Source organism: Pristiophorus japonicus, chromosome 10, assembly GCF_044704955.1.
Source record: "Pristiophorus japonicus isolate sPriJap1 chromosome 10, sPriJap1.hap1, whole genome shotgun sequence".
NCBI classification, from domain to species: Eukaryota; Metazoa; Chordata; class Chondrichthyes; family Pristiophoridae; genus Pristiophorus; species Pristiophorus japonicus.
In genome coordinates, this window is record NC_091986.1 from 214764375 (window position 1) to 214787986 (window position 23612).

At 45.4% G+C, this 23612-nt stretch overlaps 1 protein-coding gene across 1 annotated transcript in view; it reads left to right on the forward strand.

Moving 5' to 3' along the window:
• The first annotated feature begins 12224 nt into the window (after positions 1-12224).
• LOC139274919 (retinal guanylyl cyclase 2-like) overlaps positions 12225-23612 on the forward strand; it is an 81050-nt gene continuing 69662 nt past the window's right edge. Inside the window, exon 1 of the mRNA XM_070891655.1 lies at positions 12225-12969. Within this exon, the coding sequence (XP_070747756.1) occupies positions 12225-12969 (745 nt within the window). The remainder of the gene's footprint in view (positions 12970-23612) is intronic.

A 23612-nucleotide genomic window follows, 5' to 3' on the forward strand; every position in this document is an offset into this window, starting at 1 on the left:
TGTAAGTTAATGTTTGTATCTTGGAAACCAACATAAATTATTGACAGTCTCAGTTAGAAAAGAGCCTGGGATCTCGTGTTCCAGATAGTGTGCGGCTGAACTTGTGTTGGGGACATGCTGGGTAACCTTCAGGAGAGTATGCAGTTGCTGCTGAGATCGCTGCCACTTTTACACATAATTAATTAGCGAGCTTGCTCCCTGAGGTCCAGTGTGACTGCTACTGTCCGTGTGGAGTTGGTTAATTGATGTGTGTGAGGCACACACCTCAGCGTGTGGGTAGATTGACAGGGCCAGTCAGGGACCCAAGGTGCTGGCGATAAGATTGAATTAATTGCCGAATCTTGTGGTGGACGACTATTCTCTTTTGAATTTCTTTCTCCCCTGCTCCTCCTCTGACTCCTTGGAGAGGGTGCAGAAGAGATTTACCAGAAGGAATGAGGAGTTACGTGAAAAACCTCGCGAAGCAGCGATTGCTCTCCTCCGAGCGGCGAAGGTTAAGGGGGGAGCTGTTCCAAATCATGAAGGCTTTCAAGTAAATAAGGAGAAACTGTCTGGCGATTCGGTAATCGGAGGACACAGATTAAGGTCATTGGCAAAAGAAGCAGAGGGGGAGATGAGGTGAATTTTTTTTAACGCAGCGAGTTGTTGTGATCGGGAACGCGCTGCCTGAAAGGGCGGTGGGAGCAGATTCAATAGTAACTTCCAAAAGAGAATTGGATGAATACTTGAGAAGGAGAAATTTGCAGAGCTATGAGAGTATAGCAGGGGAGCAGTGGGACTAATTGGAGAGCTCTTTCAAAGAGCCCGGCACAGGCCCAGTGAGCCGAATGGCCTCCTTCTATGCTGCAGGATTCCATGGTTCCATCTTTCATGGCGGGCTGTGGCTCCACAGATACCGCCCACCCCCCACACTGCCTCGCCCAAGTGACGTCGGCTGGCTTGGAAAGTACTTCCAAGAAGTTGGCTTTGAAGAAGAAAGAAAAGAAAGTTGTATTTCTAGAGCGTCTTTCACAAACACAGGATGTCCCAAAGCGCTTTACAGCCAATGAAGTACTTTGGAGGTATCGTCACTGTTGGAATGTAGGAAATGCGACATAAATGTGCGCACAGCAAGCTCCCATGAACAGCAATGGCCAGATAATCTCTTTTAGTGATGTTGGTTGAGGGAAAAACATTGGCCGGGACACCGGGAATCACTCCCCATGCTCTTCTTCAAAATAGTGGCCATGGAATCTTTTACATCCACCCAAGAGGGCAGACGGTGCCTCGGTTTATCGTCTCAACCGAAAGACGGCACCTCCGACAGTGCGGTTGTGGAGGGTTAATCCAGATTACATGCTTAAATCGCTGGAATGGGATTTGAACCCACGACTTTCCTGATTCAGAGGCAAGAGGGCTACCTACTGAGACACTGCAGTCTCATCAAAACCAGCACCATCAGAGACAAATTAACTGCTCATTTATCTCATTACTGTTTGTGGGACCTTGCTGTGTGCATGTCAGATTTGCCTGCAAAACAATGACTACATTTCAAGAGTAATTAGTTGTCTGTGAAGCATATTCGGATATGCTGAGGTTATATAAATGCATCAATTTTGTTGTTAGATACATTTAAAATAGAAACTTAAACAAGAACTGGGCCCAATGATCCCACGTAAATTAGTCCCATGTGTTCCTCATCTACATGTTGTCCGCGGTGACATTAAAAAGACATGGGGCTGGGTTCCACACACGCACTAATGATACCCAGCTCTACCTCTCCACCATCGCTCTCCACCTTCCCACTGCCTCTGTGTAGTGAGTCTGCTTGTTCGACATCCAGTCCTGGATCACCAGCAACTTCCTCCGGGAAAACATTGGGAAGGCTAAAACTATCGTCTTTGGTGCACGCCACAAACTCCTGTCTCAGCTTGAAGTCAACTGTTGGCGACCTCTGAGTCCTATTTAGACAGAAAAGAAAGAAAGACAAGCATCTATATAACGCCTTTCACAGTGTCTGGACATCCCAACGTGCTTTACTAACAACAAAGTGCTTTTTGAAGTATAGTCACTGTTGTAATGTTGGAAACGCAACAGCCAATTTGCGAACAGAAAGCTCTCACAAACAGCAATGCGATAATGACCCAGATAATCTGCTTTTTAGTGATGTTGATTGAGGGATCAATATGGGCCAGGACACTGGGGAGAACTCGCCTGCTCTTTTTCGAAATAGTTCCACGGGATCTTTTACCTGCACCCGAGAGGGCAGGCGGGGCCTCGGTTTAACGGCTCATCCGAAAGACCCCGAACCGAGCTTCTGACCCCATGACCTCTTCATCACAGGGTGAAACTACTTCTACCCCAGAGCATCACCCATCTCTGCTTCAGAATTGAGGGAAAATTACTGACCTGGTTAGGAAATTGCCTGAGCGGCAGGAGACGGAGTGGGGATAATGGGCAGGTATCTAACTGGCAGGAGGTGACTAATGGTGTCCCGTAGAGATCTGTGTTGGGGCCTCAACTATTCACAGTATTTATTAACGGCTTAGATGATGGCATAGAAAGTCATAGTTCCAAATTTGCCGATGACAAAAAGATAGGCAGTGTGGATGAAAGCATAAAGGGATATCGATAGATTAAGTGAATGGGCAAAAATACTGTGGCAAATAGATTTCAATGTAGGCAAATGTGAGGTCATCGTCTTTGGACCTAAAAAGGATAGAACAGGATACTTTCTAAATGGTGAAAAGCTAAAATCAGTGGAGGTCCAAAGAGACTTGTGGGTCCATAATTGGCAGGAAGGATATGTTGAATATATTGGCCTTGGTGGGAGTGCAGTGTAGGTTTATCAGAATCATACCCAGACTTCAAGAGAAAAGTTACAAGGAGATATTGCACAAATTAGGGTTGTTTTCTCTATAATTTAGAAGGTTAAGGGGGTGATCTGATCGAAGTTTTCAGGATATTAAGGGGAACAGACAGGTTAGACGGAGAGAAATTATCTCCGCTGGTTGGGGAGTCCAGAACTCGGGGGCACAGTCTAAAAATGAGAGCCCGACCTTTCAGGAGTGAAATTAGGAAACACTTCTACACACAAAGGGTGGTAGAAGTTTGGGACTCTCTCTTCCACAAACGTTCATTTTAAATCTGAGATTGATAGCTTTTTGTTAACCAAAGGTATTAAGCGATACGGGCCATAGACGGGTAGATGGAGTTAGAGCGCAGATCAGCCACGATCTCATTGAATGCCGGGACAGGCTCGAGGGGCTCAATGGCCTCCTCCTGTTCCTATGTTCAGCCCATCTGCTGGCAAAACCCTCATCCTTGCCTTTGTCACTTCCAGACTTAATTATTCCAATGCTCCTCTTGCCACCACATGTCCTCCTTAAATTTCAGCTAAACCCATCTCTGCAGCTGTATCCTATCCCGCATCAAGTCCTTGTGCATGAAACACAAAGTTAGTGTGCAGGTACAGCAAATAATCAGGAAGACAAATGTATTGTTGGCCTTTATTGCAAGGGGGATGGAGTATAAAAGCAGAGAAGTCCTGCTACAACTGTACAGGGTATTGGTGAGGCCACACCTGGAGTACTGCGTACAGTTTTGGTCGCCCTATTTAAGGAAGGATATACGTGCATTGGAGGCTGTTCAGAGAGGATTCACGAGGTTGATTCCGGAGATGAAGGGGTTGACTTATGAGGAAAGATTGAGTAGGTTGGGCCTCTACTCATTGGAGTTCAGAAGAATGAAAGGTGATCTTATTAAAACTTATAAGATAATGAGGGGGCTCGGCAAGGTGGATGCACAGAGGATATTTCCACTCATAGGGGAAACTAAAACTAGGGGACATAGTCTCAGAATAAGGGCCTGCCCATTTAAAACTGAGATGAGGAGGAATTTCTTCTCTCAGAGGGTTGTCAATCTGTGGAATTCTCTGCCCCAGAAAACTGTGGAGGCTGGGTCATTGAATATATTTAAGGCGGAGATAGTCAGAATTTTGAATGATAAGGGAGTAAAGGGTTATGGGAAGCGGGCAGGAAAGTGGAACTGAGTCCATGATCAGATCAGCCATGATCTTATTGAATGGCGGAGCAGGCTCAAGGGGCCAAATGGCCTACTTCTGCTCCTATTTCTTACGTTCTTATATTCTTAACTCCCACTCAGCCCTCACCCCTTTGACCGCTGACCTACATTTGGTTCCTGATCTACCAACACCTTCAATTTAAAACTCTTATTCTCATGTTTAAATCCCTTTGTGTACTCGCCCTCCCAATCTCTGTCACCTTCTCCAGCCCCACTCTGTTTTCCTCCAACTCTGGGCTTATGCACACCTCACTCCCTTCACCGCACCTTTGGCCAAGGCCCGAAGCTCCGCAATTCCCTCCCTAAATCCCTCCGCCTCGCCAGCTCTCTCTTCTCCTTTAGGACACTCCTTAAAACCTACCTCTTTGACAAAGATTTTAGTCAGCCCACCTAATAGCTTCTTCCTTAGCGCAGTGCTGATTTTTATCTGATTAAGCTCCCGTCAAGCGCCTTGGACCATTTTTCTACATTTAAAGTGCTATATAAATGCAAATTATTGTTATTACTGTTAGCATCTCACATTATTTAACCCTTTGTGTTGTCCTTCCCCATTCGACCATCTACCCAACACAAGGTTGCACTGTAGAGAAAGCAAGGGTGGAAAGTGGAATTTAGGAAGAAATTATCAAGAATAAATTGTATAGAACCAGAGAAATTTACAGCATGGAAGGAGGCCATTTTGGCCCATCGTGTCCATGCTGGCCAACAAGAGCTATCCAGCCTAATCCCACCTTCCTGCTCTTGGTCCGTAGCCCTTCAGGTTACGGCACTTCAAGTGCACATCCAAGTATTTTTTTAATGTGGTGAGGGTTTCTGCCTCTACCACCCTTTCAGGCAGTGAGTTCCAGACCCCCACCACCCTCTGGGTGAAAGAACTTCCCCTCAAATCCCCTCTAAACCTGCTACCAATTACTTTAAATTGTTGACTCCACTGCTAAGGGAAATAGGTCCTTCCTATCCACTCTATCTAGGCCCCTCATAATTTTATACACCTCAGTAAGGTCTCTCCTCAGCCTCCTCTGTTCCAAAGAAAACAACCCCAGCTTATCCAATCTCCAGTCCAGGCAACATCCTTGTAAATCTCCTCTGTACCCTCGCTAGTGCAATCACATCGTTCCTGTGATGTGGTGATCACAATTGCATGCAGTACTCCAGCTGTGGTCTAACCAGTGTTTTATACAGCTCAAGCATAACCTCCCTGCTCTTGTATTCTATGCCTCAGCTAATAACGGCAAGTATTCCATATGCCTTCTTAACCATCTTATCCATCTGGCCTGTTACTTTCAGGGATTTGTGGACATGCACTCCAAGAAATTACAATATCAGAAATGATGCACTATTATAATAAAAATGATCAGTGGATAGTTTCTTCCCTCGAAAAGTCTCTAAAATTCACCTGAAGTACCTTTCTACTTTATAGTTGGAAGTAAACTCTATCCCCACCATATTTAGTTTGACAATCATTGAAACTGCCTCTGGCTGGGATTTGGGGGTGGATATGTGGCTTCATGAGCATGCACACCTTTACATGGCAGATGAAATTTAACACAGAGAAGTGTGAAGTGATTCATTCTGGGAAGAAGAATGATGAGAGGCGATATAAAGGAAATGTTATAAATGCCAAAAGTGGGCGCAGGAACAGAGCCAGGTCAGTAACCAGAGGCTGCAGATTTTAGGTAATTGTCAAAAGAACCTGAGATGACATGAGGGAAAATAAATGTACGCAGCGAGTTGTTGTGATCTGCAACGCGCTGCCTGAAAGGGCGTTGGAAACAGAATCAATAGTAACTTTTAAAAGGGAATTGGACAAATACGTGAAGTGGAAAAAATTGCAGGGATTTTGGGGAAAGAGCAGGACTAATTGGATAAGACTTTCAAAGAGCCGGCACCGGCACGATGAGCTCCTTCTGTGCTGTGTCATTCGATGACAAATCAAGTTTTTGAACAGACCCTGGCCAAGAGGTTTCCGATTTTGGGCACAATCGGCGAACTGGACGTAAAATATGCCAGTTTGGCAGAGTGAATTTTTGGCTCGAGTTTCTCATTTGCATATCAGCAAATGTAATATCTTCCGCCGAACAGTGCAATCGGGCAGCGTTTTAGAATGTGCTTAAAAAATATATATATTGCAATAAATAAATATTCTGTGATACATATAAGAGTGGTAACCTGGTGCAGTTTTATTAATACAGCTGAAAATGGTTTATCACAAAAAAATAAGTATTTTAATCAGAATGTCTAGTCCACCACCTCTGAGTAACCCAATTTTAAATAACTGCAAATGACTTGATAAAACTATACAGAACCATTTACAAGTTACATTGAGGTACCGTAATCAGTTTCTACGTAAATTTAAATAATATTTAAAAGCTTTTGAAAGGTGTCCATTAGTGTCCTTGCACCTAAAAAAAAGATGCGTTTATTTGTACTAACTGAATGACTGCCGTTTCTCTGATTGGCTCCTCATTATCACATGACCTATTACTGATTGGCTCCCTTGGAGGATAAGCCACACCCTGAAGTTCCTCTGGAATGTGTAAACGGAATCGCCCAGCCTAACTTTGCACATTGTAACATGATTCACTTTGACTTTAGAAGTCAGAGAAGACACATTGCAAACACTGAGAGGATTCATCCCTTCCCTAGCCAAAGTCCCTTACTCCAGCACAAATGCATGACCTTACCCCCCACACCTCCACCCCACCATAGATGGGGCATTGTGTGTGGGTCATGGATTGTTAACAGGTTTATTGGGGATGAAGTGAATAGTGACAGTGTCGATACTTCTGGATTTCTGAATGTGACCTGTCTTCGCTGAGTTTCCTCTCTCCCCTCCAATCCCCCCCCCACCCCCCACCCATGTCTCTCTCTTCTCCCCCACCTTGGCTCTCTGTCCCCCCCCACCTCCCCCCACCCTTAAGGCTCTCCCTCTCTCTCACTCTCTCTCCCAAACCCCAAAGACTCTCTCTCTCTCCCTCTCTCTCCAACCCTCACCCCGGCGCTCTCCCCACCCCCCTCCGCCCAGGCTCTCTCTCTCTCTCTCTCTTTCTCATCCCCAAAGACTCTCTCTCTCTCACTCTGTCTCTCTCCCCCGTAAGCTCTCTCTCCCTCCCCCTTAGGCTCTCTCTCCCCTCCCCCCAGTCTCTCTCTCCCTCCCCCCCATCTCTCTCTCTCCCTCCCCATCCCATCTCTCTCTCTCCCCCCCTCATTCCCTCTCTCCCTACCCGCCCCCCCTCCCTGGCGCTTTCTCTCCCCCCCCCCAAAGGCTCTCTCTTTCTCCTCCGTCCCCCCCAATATCTCTCTCCACCCCCCACAAAGGTTCACTCTCTCCACTCCCCCAAAGGCTCACTCTCTCTCTGCCCCCCCTCAGTCTCTCTCTCTCTCTCTACCCCCCAGTCTCTCTTTCCCTACCCCCAGTCTCTCTCTTCCTCCCCCATTGTCTCTCCCCCTCCCCCATCGTCTCTCTCTATCTCCCTCCCCCCCATCTCTCTCTCTCTCTCTACTCCCCCAGTCTCTCTCTCTCACTACTCCCCCAGTCTCTCTCTCTCACTCTCTCCCTCCCCCCCACACTCTCTCTCTCTCTCCCCCCCCGAAACTTCCTACTAATTACTTTAAATCTATGCCCCCTGGTTATTGAGTCCTCTGCTCAGGGAAATAGAACCTTCCCATCCACTCTATCCAGGCCCCTCATAATTTTATACACCTCAATTAAATCTCCCCTCAGCCTCCTCTGTTCCAAAGAAAACAACCCCAAGAGGTGGGAGAAAGCCATCAGTTTTCATCCCAGCCTGTGGGCTGGAGTCACTTCCAGACCCCAGACACTGCCAGTCTCTCTCTCCCTCCTCCCCACTCTCTCTCTCATTCTCCCGCACCCCCCCAGTCTCTCTCTCCCCCCCACATTCGCTCTCTCTCCCTCTCGCGCCATTCTCTCTCTCTCATTCTCCCCCCAGTCTTTCTCTTCCCCCCCCCCGCAGTCTCTCTCTCTCACTCTCTCTCTCTCCACCCTCCAGTCTCTCTCTCTCTCACTCTCTCTCCCCTCACCCTCCAGTCTCTCTCTCTCTCACTCTCTCTCCCCTCACCCTCCAGTCTCTCTCTCTCTCACTCTCTCTCCCCTCACCCTCCAGTCTCTCCCTCTCTCACTCTCTCTCCCCTCCAGTCTCTCTCTCCCCCTCGCCACTGCTGCTGCTCTCCGCACCCCCCTCCCCCCACACCTGCCGAGTCCTGGTCGGAGGCTCGGGGTCCGGTCGGAGGTTCTGATGACTAAATAACTAATGAGCATCCAGGAAGAATCCTAGAATCCTAGAAACGTACAGCACAGAAGGAGGCCATTTGGCCCATCGTGTCCGTGCCAGCCGATAAAGAGCTATCCAGCCTAATCCCACTTTCCAGCTCTTGGTCCGTAGCCCTGTAGGTTACGGCATGTCAAGTGCACATCCAAGTACTTTTTAAATGTGGTGAGGGTTTCTGCCTCTACCACCCTTTCAGGCAGTGAGTTCCAGACCCCACCATCCTCTGGGTGAAAATAGTTCTCCTCAATTCCCCTCTAAACTTCCTACTAATTACTTTAAATCTATGCCCCCTGGTTATTGAGTCCTCTGCTCAGGGAAATAGAACCTTCCCATCCACTCTATCCAGGCCCCTCATAATTTTATACACCTCAATTAAATCTCCCCTCAGCCTCCTCTGTTCCAAAGAAAACAACCCCAAGAGGTGGGAGAAAGCCATCAGTTTTCATCCCAGCCTGTGGGCTGGAGTCATTCCCAGACCCCAGACATTGCCAGGAACCTCGCTACTCAACTTTAGTTAGCCATTAAACAATGAGGCTGTTACATTGCTCGCGAATCATCCCTTTAAAGAACGTGAGTACCAATCACGATAGCAGTTGTTACATTTTGGTAATTTAAGTCTCGCTGCGTTGAGAGAAACAGCAAATGCAGGCAGCATTAACAAAATAATATATATATATATATTTTAAACTCTGCAGGGTGCAATCAGGAACTTCCTTCAGTCCAATTCCTTTGGCTGGTACAGTCTGAATCCCGCGGAAGTAAGAACTGTTTTTTTTTAAAGTGATAGGTTTTTGGAAGAAATAAAAACGACACTTTCTCTTCGATTCCACACTTCAAAGTAAAACCCCCCTCGCCTCACCTCACTGTCCCTGGCTAGTTCTCCACTCCTGAAACAGTCCCCGCCTCTCTCTCTCTCCCAATCCGCTTAACCACCATTAAAAATAAACAGCTATCTGTCCAGCGGTGGAGATTAGCTGGGTCTCAGCGCTCGCAGTGTGAATTGGAGGTCATTTTTGGACGCAGTCGCCGGAAGATTATGGAAGAAAACTACCAGAGACGGAGAGAGGCGGGATTGGGATGTTAACCGAGAACTTTAAACATGTCAGGTCCCGAGCAGTGACTCCTGAAACTGGTGTGTGTGTGTTTCTGCCAGTGACAAGGGACTGAAGTTGCCCCTGAATGGCCATGGTGGGTCCTGTCCATGGTGCTGAAACACAGGTGTCGCTGTTCGTGGTGCTGAAATCACAGGCTGATCCACCGTCCCGTTGAGAATGCACTCGCCAGCCCACCAGAAACACTCTCTCCGAATCAGCCAAAAAAAAACAGCGTCGAAGATGACGGATCTCGGAGGCAATTGAGATGTTTATTTTTCTCGCTTAGTGGAGCAACTTCGTGGAATAAAACGCGACCAGTTACAAAAATTAGCAGCAACAACAATAGAGAAATGCCATTAGGATGAAGTTTGCTGGAGTTCTTGGGTTTATGGTCGTGATGAAAAAAAAGCTTTAATGAGGGCGAGCAGGTTCTTGTTATGATATCGGTCATTTTATGGTGATTTTTGCTACAAGTCCTGCCAACGAACTGAGCACAGCGTCACTCCACCTCTACATCATCTTGATAAATGCAATCGGAGGAGTTTTCCCACTCTTTGTAACACAATATAACAGTGGACTGTTCAGGTAAAGATCACTTCAACGATTCCTAGTCATATTTAGAGCTAATTAAGCAAAAACATGTCGAATGCTTGATTCGAACTCAGCTGGCAGATATTCACTAATAATTATTTTTCACCAATACTTCCACAGGTTTATGAATTCGAACGTATTTGTTAAATTTTCCCACCGATTAACATTACACTTCACTGCCTGGATAAATAGCTACAGCCCAGAGTAGAGCCAGAAATATGACTTTTCTAAATATGACACAATAGTTTCATGACAAAACCCGTGGAAGGTTGTGTTAGAAGCTGTGTAAGACTTATTTGCGAGTTTTCAAACATTGTTTTACAGAGTAAAATGTCCATATTTAATACATTCTGATTATGTGAGGTAATGTATTATTGTCATGTTCACAGGCTTAGGATGAGCTGAGATAATAGGTTTGACCTAGGCTGGAAACTGTTAACCTTTAATGGGATTAAGAGTGCCTCTGTCCCAGAATACGACTTTCCCTTGGCATTTTTTGATTACCAGTGTCATTTCAAATTCTATTTGCCATTGTTCTTTTTATACTTAGTCCTTTTATTCCTAAGTAGCATAAAAATCACTGTTATTGGGTTTATAGATATATTATTACCAGTTGATCACAATGTTTTCAAGGTCATTAAATATCCGTGCATATATATATACACACCGAAAATTTAACAAGATCTTATATCTTTGCGTCTACTACCCTGAATCAAGTTGGATTGGACATATTTATTTTCAGTTCAGTTCATTTGTCCTTCTCTTTTGGTTGTGCTATTGTTTTCCCATCCATCCATTCTTCCTATTGACTGCTTGACCATGAGTCAACATTTAGAGGGATTAAACATAACTTGGATTATCTAACATTATTTTGATAAATTTGTAAGAGATACAAAAAGTCCCCCGGACATCATGGCCACTGTGGAATAGAATTGGAAAATTGGATGCCCATCTCCATTTGTCCATTTAGGACCGAGATGAGGAGAAATGTCTTCACCCAGAGAATTGTGAACCTGTGGAATTCTCTACCGCAGACAGTTGTTGAGGCCAGTTCATTAGCTGTATTCAAAAGGGAGTTAGATGTGGCCCTTATGGCCACAGGGATCAAGGGGTATGGAGAGAAAGCAGGAAAGGGGTACTGAGGTTGAATGATCAGCCATGATCTTATTGAATGGTGGTGCAGGCTTGAAGGGCCAAATGGCCTGCTCCTGCATCTAATTTCTATGTTTCTATGTTTCTATTATTTCCCAATCTATGTGTCCTATTGTCCTCAAACATCAAATCAGACAAAGTTTGAAAAGTTATTAAAAAGCAACAGATATTTACACAAGAACATAAGAAATAGGAGCAGGAGTAGGCCGTATGGCCCCTCGAGCCTGCTCTGCCATTTAATACGATCATGGCTGATCTGATCATGAACTCGGGTCCACTTTCCTGCCCACTCCCCATAACCCCTTATTCCCTTATTGGTTAAGAAACTGTTTATCTCTGTCTTAAATTTATTCAATGACCCAGCTTCCACAGCTCTCTGAGGCAGCTAATTCCACAGATTTACAACCCTCCGAGGGAAGAAATTCCTCCTCATCTCAGTTTTAAATGAGCGGCCCCTTATTCTAAGATTATGCCCCCTAGTTCTAGTCTCCCCCATCAGTGGAAACATTCTCTCTGCATCCACCTTGTCAAGCAAGCCCCCTTATACGTTTCGATAAGAACACCTCTCATTCTTCTGAATTCCAATGAGTAAAGGCCCAACCTACTCAACCTTTCCTCATAATTCAACTCCCTCATCTCCCACCTATAGTTGTACTTGGAAGCCCGAGGTTGAATTTCAGTTATTCAATCTTTCACTACTGTATATCTGGAACTGTCTTCCCCCCAAAAAGCTGGGGGTCAGTTGAAGATTTCAAAACTGGGATTGATAAAGTTTTGTTGGACACAGGTATTAAGGAATATGGAGTTAAGATCAGATCAGCCATGATTTAATTGAATGGCGGAACAGACTTGAATGGCTGAATGGCCTCCTCCTGTTCCTGTGCAACCATTGAACAATGTGTTAATATCATTATACTTGATAGTACAGTGAGTGTATCTTTTATGATGCAAATACGTTACTTGTATTTTCAGGGGCACTATCATTTGTGAATGAATCCTACCTGTTCAGAACTTGGCTCTGAATGCTCTCAGGAAAATGCTGCATCTCTGTTGGACATTAAGAGGCTTTCTGTTGGAGCTCACTAATCACCCTCGATGGTACCACCCACAGAAGCAAAGGTTTTTTATGAAGTTAAAGTTTTTCCCATCATTATGGTGGCTGCTTCTGGGAGCATTGACCCTGCCACACCACGCAGACTCTTTAGCTTTCAAGGTCGGAGTTGTTGGACCCTGGAACTGTGACCCGAATTTTTCGAAGGCTCTTCCGGGCATGGCCGCCAAGTTGGCAGTGGACCGGATCAAAAAAGATGATTTCTTATACAACAGCCGTGAGCTTGAATATGTCGTACTTCAAGATGATTGCCAGACTTCAAAGGCATTCGCTGACTTTGTGGGGTTTGAGGAGCGTGCATCTGTATTTTTGGGTCCAGTGAACCCAGGCTATTGCGAGGCAGCATCACTGATGGGCAAGAACTGGAATAAGGGAATATTTTCGTGGGCTTGCATTAACTTTCAGCTCGATAATGCCAACAGCTACCCTACATTTGCGAGGACCTTGTTCCCACCCGTTAGGGTTTTGTTTAATGTGATGAAGTATTTTCTCTGGGCTCATGTTGGTATCATATCTTCAAATGAAAATATCTGGGTAGATACTGCTAACAAAGTAGCCAATGCTCTCAGACACAATGGACTTCCAATCGGCATTGTCACCTCGATGGGGTTCACCGACGAAGACATTGTGAAAACCTTGAGGAAGATTAAAAATGTTCCTGACCTCCGAAGTAAGTTTGCTTTAAAGAATATAAAATGCTCTGACTGTGTGCATATGTCATCATCATCATCATCATCATAGGCAGTCCCTCAGAATCGAGGAAGACTCATTTTCACTCTTAACATGAGTTCTTAGGTGGCTGAACAGTCCAATAGGAGAACCACAGTCTCTGTCACAGGTTGAGGGAAGGGGTGGGTGGGACTGGTTTGCCACACATTCTTTCCGCTGCCTGTGCTTGTTTTCTGCATGCTCTCGGCGACGAGATTCGAAGTGCTCAGTGCCCTCCCTGATGCACTTCCTCCACTTAGGGCGATCTTTGGCCAGGGACTCCCAGGTGTCGGTGGGGATGTTGCACTTTATCAGGGAGGCTTTGAGGGTGTCCTTGTAACGTTTCCACTAACCACCTTTGGCTCGTTTGCCATGAAGGAGCTCCAAGGAGAGCACTTGCTTTGGGAGTCTCAAGTCTGGCATACGAACTATGTGGCCTGCCCAGCGGAGCTGATCAAGTGTGGTCAGTGCTGCAATGCTGGGGATGTTGGCCTAGTTGAGGACACTGATGTTGGTGCGCCTGTCCTCCCAGGGGACTTGTAGGATCTTGCGGAGACATCATTGGTGGTATTTCTCCAGCAACTTGAGGTGTCTACGTATGTATACATTGATAACACAAGGCGGTCCATGGCAGTGTACAAGCTGTGCTTCTTGAATTAGCTTAGGTAAACTTGAGTTTAGAAGAATGAGAGGGGATCTTATTGAAACATATAAAATTCTGACGGGACTGGACAGACTGGGTGTGGGGAGGATGTTTCCCCTGGCTGGGAAATCTAGAACAAGGGATCACAGTCTCAGGATACGGGATCGGAAATTTAGGACTGAGATGAAGAGAAATGTTTTCACTCAGAGGGTGGTGAACCTGCGGAAGCTGTGGAGGCCAAGTCACTGAATATACTTAAGAAGGAGAGAGATAGATAGATTTCTAGACACAAAAGGCATCAAGAGGTATGGGAAGAAAACAGGAATATGGTGTTGCGATAGAGGATCAGCCATGATCATATTGAATGGCGATGCAGACTCGAAGGGCCGAATGGCCTAACTACTGCTCCTATTTTCTATGTTTCTATGATAGACATAGGTAATGCAATCCTAACCCCTGGCTAGCTCCTCTGTTCAAATCAAAGGGTGTAAAATATAGATAAGAACATAAAAATTAGGAGCAGCAGTAGGCTATTCGGCCTTTCGAGCCTGCTTCGCCATTCAATAAGATCTTTGCTGAACCTACAGCTCAATTCCACATTCCTGCCCGATCCCCACATCCCTAGCACCCAATTGTATAATTAAATTGAGCATTGTAGCATTGTTAATATTTTCTGTTACTATACGGCACACACTCACACACACGCTCACACACTCATCATCATCATTGGCAGTCCCTTGGAATCGAGGAAGACTTGCTTGCACTCGTTGCAGTCCTTGGGTGGCTGTACAGTCCAATATGAGAGCGACAGTCCCTGTCACAGGTGGGACAGACAGTCGTTGAGGAAAAGGGAGGGTGGAGAGTCTGGTTTGCCGCACGCTCCTTACGCTGCCTGCGCTTAATTTCTGTATGCTCTCGGCGACGAGACTCGAGGAGTTCAGCGCCCTCCCAAATACACTTCCTCCACCTAGGGCGGTCTTTGGCCAGGGACTCCCAGGTGTCGGTGGGGATGTCGCACTTTTTCAGGGAGACTTTGAGGGTGTCCTTGTAACGTTTCCTCAACCTATCTTTGGCTCGTTTGCCGTGAAGGAGTTCTGAGTAGAGCGCTTGCTTTGAGAGTCTTGTGTTTGGCATGTGAACTATGTGGCCAGACCAGCAGAGCTGATCAAGTGTGGTCAGTGCTTCAATGCTGGGGATGTTGGCCTGGTCGAGGACGCTAATGTTGGTGTGTCTGTCCTCCCAGGGGATTTGTCACACACACACACACACACACACACACACACACACACACACACAAACAGACACACACAGACACACACAGACACACAAACAGTAATGGAGTCTTGCAGCAACCTTCATGTAGATCTGAAAGCATACTAGGTTATCCCAAAGGATACCTGTGTATACGTCAAATCTATTAGTATTTGATCAATAAATGTGGTGCAGTCCATTTATTAAATATATTTTAGTTTTACTTTTCAATATCATCTCATCAGATGAGTTCATTTAAGGTTGTTTGGACTATGGTCAAACCAGCTGTTGAATCATGATTCGGGATCTTACGATAGCCATTCACGGATAATATGAATGTGTTCAGATAAGCATGAATCTTTATTTTTGCTGATAATGTATATGGGCTGCTGGAGGTTAGCTGCGCTCTGTCAAATAAACCACAAGTATGAACTAACAGTTTGTACAGATACGGTACATAAGAACATAAGCAATAGAAGCAGGAGTCGGCCATTTGCCCCCTTGAGCCTACTGCGCTATATAATAAGATCATGGCTGATCCAATCATGGACTCAGCTCCACTTCCCTGCCCACTCCCCATAACCTTTTACTCCCTTATCGCTCAAAAATCTGTCTATCTCCGCCTTAAATATATTCAATGACCCAGCCTCCACAGCTCTCTGGGGCAGAGAATTCCATTGATTTACAACCCTCAGAGAGAAGAAATTCCTCCTCATCTCAGTTTTAAATGGGCGGCCCCTTATTCTAAGACTATGTCCCCTAGTTTTAGTTATCAAAGTATCTGATACTTTCTAGAGGACATCTTCAAATAAGTCAACAAAAAAGCAATATAAATAATGATGGAAGCGTACAATGGATTAAAATTTTTATTACTGCTTTCTGGATTTCAGAAACATCGAAACGTAGAAACATACAGAATAGGTGCAGGAGTAGGCTATTCGGCCATTCGAGCCTGCACCACCATTCAATAAGATCATGGCTGATCATTCCCTCAGTACTCCTTTCCTGCTTTCTCTCCATACCCCTTGATCCCCTTAGTCGTAAGGGCCAAATCGAACTCCCTCTTGAATATATCCAATGAACTGGCATCAACAACTCTCTGCGGCAGGGAATTCCATAGGATAACAACTCTCTGAGTGAAGAAGTTTCTCCTCATCTCAGTCCTAAATGGTCTGTCCTTTATTCGAAGCCTATGTCCCATGGTTCTGGACTTCCCAACATTGGGAACATTCTTCCCGCATCTAACCTGTCCAGTCCCATCAGAATCTTATACGTTTCTATGAGATCCCCTCTCATCCTTCTAAACTCCAGTGAATAAAGGCCCAGTTGAACCAGTCTCTCCTCATATGACCGTCCAACCATCCATGGAATCAGTCTGGTGAACCTTCGCTGCACTCCCTCAATAGCGAGAACGTCCTTCCTCAGATTAGGAGACCAAATCTGAACACAATATTCCAGGTGAGGCACAACTGCAGTAAGACCTCCTATACTCCGATACTCAAATCCCCTAGATATGAAGGCCAACATACCATTTGCCTTCTTCACTGCCTGCTGTACCTGCATGCCAACTTTCAGTGACTGATGAACCATGGCACCCAGGTCTCATTGCCCCTCCCCTTTTCCTAATCTGCCATCATTCAGATAATATTCTGCCTTCACGTTTTTTGCCACCAAAGTGGATAACCTCACATTTATCCACATTATACTGCATCTGCCATGCATTTGCCCACTCACCTAACCTGTCTAAGTCACCCTGACGCCTCTTAGCATCCTCCTCAGAGCTCACACCACCACCCAGCTTAGTTTCATCTGCAAACTTGGAGATATTACATACAATTCCTTCAACCAAATTATTATGTATATTGGAAATAGTTGGGATCCCAGCACTGAGTCCTGCGGCACTTCACTAGTCACTGCCTGCCATTCTGAAAATGACCAGTTTATCCAGACTCTCTGCTTCCTGTCTGCCAACCAGTTCTCTATCCACATCTAGTATATTACCCCCAATACCATGTGCTTTAATTTTGCACACCAATCTCTTGTGTGGGATCTTGTCAAAAGCCTTTTGAAAGTCCAAATACACCACATCCACTGGTTCTCCCTTGTCCACTCTACTAGTTACATCCTCAAAATATTCCAGAAGATTTGTTAAGCATGATTTCTCTTTCATAAATCCATGCTGACTTGGACCGATCCTGTAACTGCTTTCCAAATGTTCTGCTATTTCATCTTTAATAATTGATTCCAACATTTTCCCCACTACTGATGTCAGGCTAACCGGTCTATAATTTCCCGTTTTCTCTCTCCCTCCCTTTTTAAAAAGTGGTGTTACATTAGCTACCCTCCAGTCCTTAGGAACTAATCCAGAGTCGATAGACTGTTGGAAAATGATCACCAATGCATCCACTATTTCTAGGGTCACTTCCTTAAGTACTCTGGGATGCAGATTATCAGGCCCCGGGGGATTTATCGTCCTTCAATCCCATTAACTTCCCGAACACAATTTCCCGCCTAATAATGATACCCTTCAGTTCCTCCTTCTCACTGGACCCTCGGTCCCCTAGTATTTCCAGAAGGTTATTTGTGTCTTCCTTAGTGAAGACAGAACCAAAGTATCTGTTCAACTGGTCTGCCATTTCTTTGTTCCCCATTATAAATTCACCTGAATCTGACTGCATGGGACCTAAGTTTGTCTTCACTAATCTTTTTCTCTTTACATGTCTATAGAAGCTTTTGCAGTCAGTTTTTATGTTCCCAGCAAGCTTCCTCTCATACTCTATTTTCCCCGTCCTAATTAAACACTTTGTCCTCCTCTGCTGAATTCTAAATTTCTCCCAGTCCTCAAGTTTGCTGCTTTTTCTGGCCAATTTATATGCCTCTTCCTTCGATTTAACACTCCTTAATTTTCCTTGTTAGCCACGGTTGAGCCACCTTCCCCATTTTATTTTTACTCCAGACAGGGATGTACAATTGATGAAGTTCATCCATGTGATCTTTAAATGTTTTCCATTGCCTATCCACTGTTAACCCTTTAAGTATCATTTGCCAGTGGATTCTAGCCAATTCACGTCTCATACCATCAAAGTTACCTTTCCTTAAGCTCAGGACCCTAGTCTCTGAATTAACTGTGTCACTCTCCATCTTAATAAAGAATTCTATCATATTATGATCACTTCTCCCCAAGGAGCCTCGCACAAGAAGATTGCTAATTACTCCTTTCTCATTACACATCACCCAGTATAGGATGGCCAGCCCTCTAGTTGGTTCCTCGACATATTGGTCCAGAAAACCATCCCTAATACACTCATAGAAACATAGAAAATAGGTGCAGGAGTAGGCCATTTGGCCCTTCTAGCCTGCACCGCCATTCAATGAGTTCATGGCTGAACATGCAAATTCAGTACCCTCTTCCTGCTTTCTCGCCATACCCCTTGATCCCCCTAGTAGTAAGGACTTCATCTAACTCCCTTTTGAATACATTTAGTGAATTGGCCTCAACTACTTTCTGTGGTCGAGAATTCCACAGGTTCACCACTCTCTGGGTGAAGAAGTTTCTCCTCATCTCGGTCCTAAATGGCTTACCCCTTATCATTAGACTGTGACCCCTGGTTCTGGACTTCCCCAACATTGGGAACATTCTTCCTGCATCCAACCTGTCTAAACCCGTCAGAATTTTAAACGTTTCTATGAGGTCCCCTCTCATTCTTCTGAACTCCAGTGAATACAAGCCCAGTTGATCCAGTCTTTCTTGATAGGTCAGTCCCGCCATCCCGGGAATCAGTTTGGTGAACCTTCATTGCACTCCCTCAATAGCAAGAATGTCCTTCCTCAAGTTAGGAGACCAAAACTGTACACAATACTCCAGATGTGGCCTCACCAATGCCCTGTACAACTGTAGCAACACCTCCCTGCCCCTGTACTCAAATCCTCTCGCTATGAAGGCCAACATGCCATTTGCTTTCTTAACCGCCTGCTGTACCTGCATGCCAACCTTCAATGACTGATGTACCATGACACCCAGGTCTCATTGCACCTCCCCTTTTCCTAATCTGTCACCATTCAGATAATAGTCTGTCTCTCTGTTTTTACCACCAAAGTGGATAACCTCACATTTATCCACATTATACTTCATCTGCCATGCATTTGCCCACTCACCTAACCTATCCAAGTCACTCTGCAGCCTCATAGCATCCTCCTCGCAGCTCACACTGCCACCCAACTTAGTGTCATCCGCAAATTTGGAGATACTACATTTAATCCCCTCGTCTAAATCATTAATGTACAGTGTAAACAGCTGAGACCCAGCACAGAACCTTGCGGTACCCCACTAGTCACTGCCTGCCATTCTGAAAAGTACCCATTTACTCCTCCTCTTTGCTTCCTGTCTGACAACCAGTTCTCAATCCATGTCAGCACACTACCCCCAATCCCATGTGCTTTAACTTTGCACATCAATCTCTTGTGTGGGACCTTGTCGAACGCCTTCTGAAAGTCCAAATATACCACATCAACTGGTTCTCCCTTGTCCACTCTACTGGAAACATCCTCAAAAAATTCCAGAAGATTTGTCAAGCATGATTTCCCTTTCACAAATCCATGCTGACTAGGACCTATCATGTCACCTCTTTCCAAATGTGCTGCTATGACATCCTTAATAATTTATTCCATCATTTTACCCACTACTGAGGTCAGGCTGACCGGCCTATAATTCCCTGTTTTCTCTCTCCCTCCTTTTTTAAAAAGTGGGGTTACATTGGCTACCCTCCACTCGATAGGAACTGATCCAGAGTCAATGGAATGTTGGAATCCAGGAAATTCTCCTCCACCATATTGGTTAGCCCAATCAATATGTAGATTAAAGTCGCCCATGGTAACTGCTGTACCTTTATTGCACGCTCCCTAATTTCTTGTTTGATGCAGTCCCCAACCTCACTACTACTGTTTGGTGGTCTGTATCAGCCTTGTCCTATGCTGATTGGTCAGGTCTCTGTTTAATTATAATTGCCATCAAATATCATAGATTCTACAGCTTAGAGTCTGCGTAAAATCTGCAGATTAGATCATTCTGGAACATTTCTTCAAAATTCTTTTCCTTTAAAAGAATTTTAAATTTCTGTCCACTTTTCATCCCAAAATTACTTGACGATCTTCCTCACTTAACCTTGCAGAAGCTTTAACTTATCCCAAATGCAGAAGCTTGCATCCTCAGCCACACCAGGTTCCACACTCCCGTTGCCCCCATGACCCTCGCCCTCCGCGAATTCCATTGTCTGCTCGTGTTCCAGTGAGTTAACGTCAGAATTCAAATCCTCACTCCGCCTAGCCTTGGTGATCTCCTCCTGCCATGCATTCCCCACACCCATGCTCCACTCATCTAACATCAGGGTACTCCTCGCCCTCCCACCCCCCCTTTCCCAACCTCCAGCCTCATAAGAACATAAGAATTAGGAGCAGGAGTAGGCCATGTGGCCCCTCTAGCCTGCTCTGCCATTCAATAGGATCATGGCTGATCTTCGACCTCAAGTCCACTTTCCCGCCCGATCCCCATATCCCTTGCTTCCCCTAGACTTCAAAAATCTATCGATCTCAGCCTTGAATATATTCAATGATTCAGCATCCACAGCCCTTTGGATTAGAGAATTCCAAAGATTCACAACCCTCTCTGCTCCTTACTCTCCAATGTTAATGGCTACTCATTCAGCCCCTACATTCTTGACCTATATTCCTTGCCCATTTCCCTTCACCTTTTCAACATCCCCCTTTCAAGAACCTCCTTAAAACCCTTTACTTGATCCCCCACCTTCACTCTCCCATTTCTGCTTGGTTTTGCATCTCAATGTAAAGCGGTTTGAGATACATTCCTCATATAAGGGGCATAATAGAAATTCAAGTTGTTGTTAATGCCACCTTCGCCAAATATCTGGACATAATTTGCAATTTACCAAATTGATAAAGTAATGCTCCATTCAATCCCAGCTCACAGCGATTAGATATGTCAAAGACATTCAGGAAATGTATAATGGGACTGGAATCAGCTCATAGAAAAGAATCCTGGGTCAGTATGCTGGAATTCCCTGCTATCTCTGGAGTGCCATTACCACAGTGACAGCAGTGGTTTAAGGACAGGGCCCAGCACCATCTTCTCAGGGTAGCTATGGATAGGCAGTAAATGCCGGCCTTGCCAGTATTGTCCGCATCCTCAGAACAAACCTCGGAAAAAGTGAAGACCAATATGCTGTACTGATCCCAATAACGTTGGCCATTTGGAACTCAACTCCAAGCAAAAGATGGAATTTTGGCCACTAAGGGAATCAAGGGATATGGGACTCGGGCGGGAAAGTGGAAGTTCAGCCATGGTCTTATTGAATGGCAGAGCAGGCTCGAGGGGCCGTATGGCCGACTCCTGCTCCTTATTCTTATGGTGCTCTGTTGATCATTCAGGCAGGACTTGTGTTTGCTGCCTGATGTCATGAAAACCAGCAGTGCCCGTGTGAAATGTGATGATAGCTCCAGGGGATCATCAGGGTCAATCAAAAGAACAGGGATGATGGGCTGTATGTTCTTTTCACGCTCTGTGCTTTCTTACGGTCCTCTATGAGACCTAGCCTGCACAACTGCTGAAGCACAAAAGTGTGAAATAGGGCTGTCCGTGCTTAGACAGAGTAGCTTCAGCAAGGGCAGAATAGCCAGTTAGTTCATGCATAAAAATTATCACATTAAATCATTTTTCAAGTCTTATAACCGTCATTTTTTTCAGGAGCTTTTTATTACACCAAGCACTGTATTTATTGTGGGATAATACAGCTTTAAGAAACAGTTTGTGAATGATCATGATACAGTTATCACATGCATCACTTCAATCACATTTTGAGGCCATATTGTTTTGACCGATTGTCTTGGATGACATAGGGCTAGAACCTACACTTTTGTACTTATCGCCCAAAAATGGGCGTTATTTCCGATGTGGGCAGTACAAAAGGGTTTTCAGATCGCTGGCTTCTCGTCCGTTCTCAAAACACCTAGTTTCCATTTTTGAAAATGGGCGTTACCGTGAGCAATATCAAATGGGCGGCAGCATTACATTTTTTTAACTGTCTTCTGTAAAGTGTGGCCGTCTTTAGCGAGGGTAGGGCAATGCTCTATTCCCGTGATTCAGGAGATCAAGGATCATCATGACATGCGCAGAAGAGGAGACAGAGAGAGAGGGAGCTCAGAGGCACTGAAAGCGTGTGTTGCTGTGGTGTGTGCTTGTCTGGCTGTTGTGGGAGGCACAAGGGAGATTCACCAGTAGCAAAAAGCCCACTAAGCACCAAGAACATAGTTGGCACCGAGTTTTTGTCCAACAAATAAGATATAACATGGAAGGGATGGAGGAGGTCCTGGAGCTGGTAGCCAGGAACACAGGAGGGCCCCCAGTGGTCCCCGAGCGCGGCACTCCACCCCTGGGTTCCGCACCACCACTGCAAATGACAGATGAGAGCAAGGACCAAGATCCTGCTTCTGCATCAGAGAATGTCGCCCCCTCGGCACGGCCTGCTCCCGTACCCGTGCAACCACCACATCAGCCTTCATCCCCCCCCCCCCAATGAGGCACTGCCTGAGGAGCTCCTCGGCCAGGTGCCATGGAGCAAGGAGGGGAAGGGGTAGAGATGGGGAGAAGGAGGGGGGAAGGAAAGTGAGGTGCATGTGCGCAGGTGATGGCTGTGTTATATCTCCATCTGAGTGTATGCAATTTGTTGCAATGTATGGGGGCTGGGAACCACTCTCCTGCTTTGCCTTTGTATTCTGTGTTGCTGGACATGTTGAACATGTGACTTATGTCAATGGTGGAAAAAGTGGGGTATGAGCGGGGGTTGGGTGTTATTGGTTGTAATACTTACAGACCAATGGTGGTATTAAACTTTTGTTATTGAACATAAACTTGTTGCGCATTGTCTCAGATAGCTGGACCATTACACACTGGTGATTCCTTACCATGAAAGGGTTAAATACAACTTAAAATCAATCAACGTAAACTTTAAATGGCACCAAGGTGATGGGCACCATTGATGTCTGAGCTGCACACACACAGCAGTGTGTCAGTATTGTCACTCACATCAGCGCTCTTTCTGGCAAATCTTTCCGATATCAGCTCCTCACGTAAAAGTGGGATTTAACAAATACCAGTCACACCGCTGGCGTTCGTTATGGTTAGTTCCACTTTTTGTGGGCGGTTTTTGAGCGAGCGATATTGTGGGCGATATGTGTGCGAGCTGGTGAAATTGACGATGGGTCAATGGCCGCTCCATGGCCGTTCGTTTGGGTAAATGTGCTCTTTACGACAAAAAACAGTGGCCGGGCGTTAATATTGAATCTCGCCGTTAATTCCGCGCGGAAAGTAACGCTGGGCGATATTATGGGCGTTGATTTTGCCCATTCTGCTGATTCCGCCCCAAAAAAGTGGGCGGGCAGTGATATTTTTTCCCGGCGTCAAACCCATTTGGGAAAATAACGCTCGCCGATAAGTCTCCTAAAAAAGCCCATCAGTTTCCATTTTGTGCCAAATTGGGCGATATCTGGGCGTTATATGTCATTTTAGCAGTAATATGGACATTAAGTGGGCGTTAAGCATGCAAAAAAAGTGGAGGTTCTAGCCCCATAGCCCCTTTAAGACTGCTGATTATTAAAATGTTATTTGCTCTTCTCCACCCTCTCACCAGCCCCACAATTTT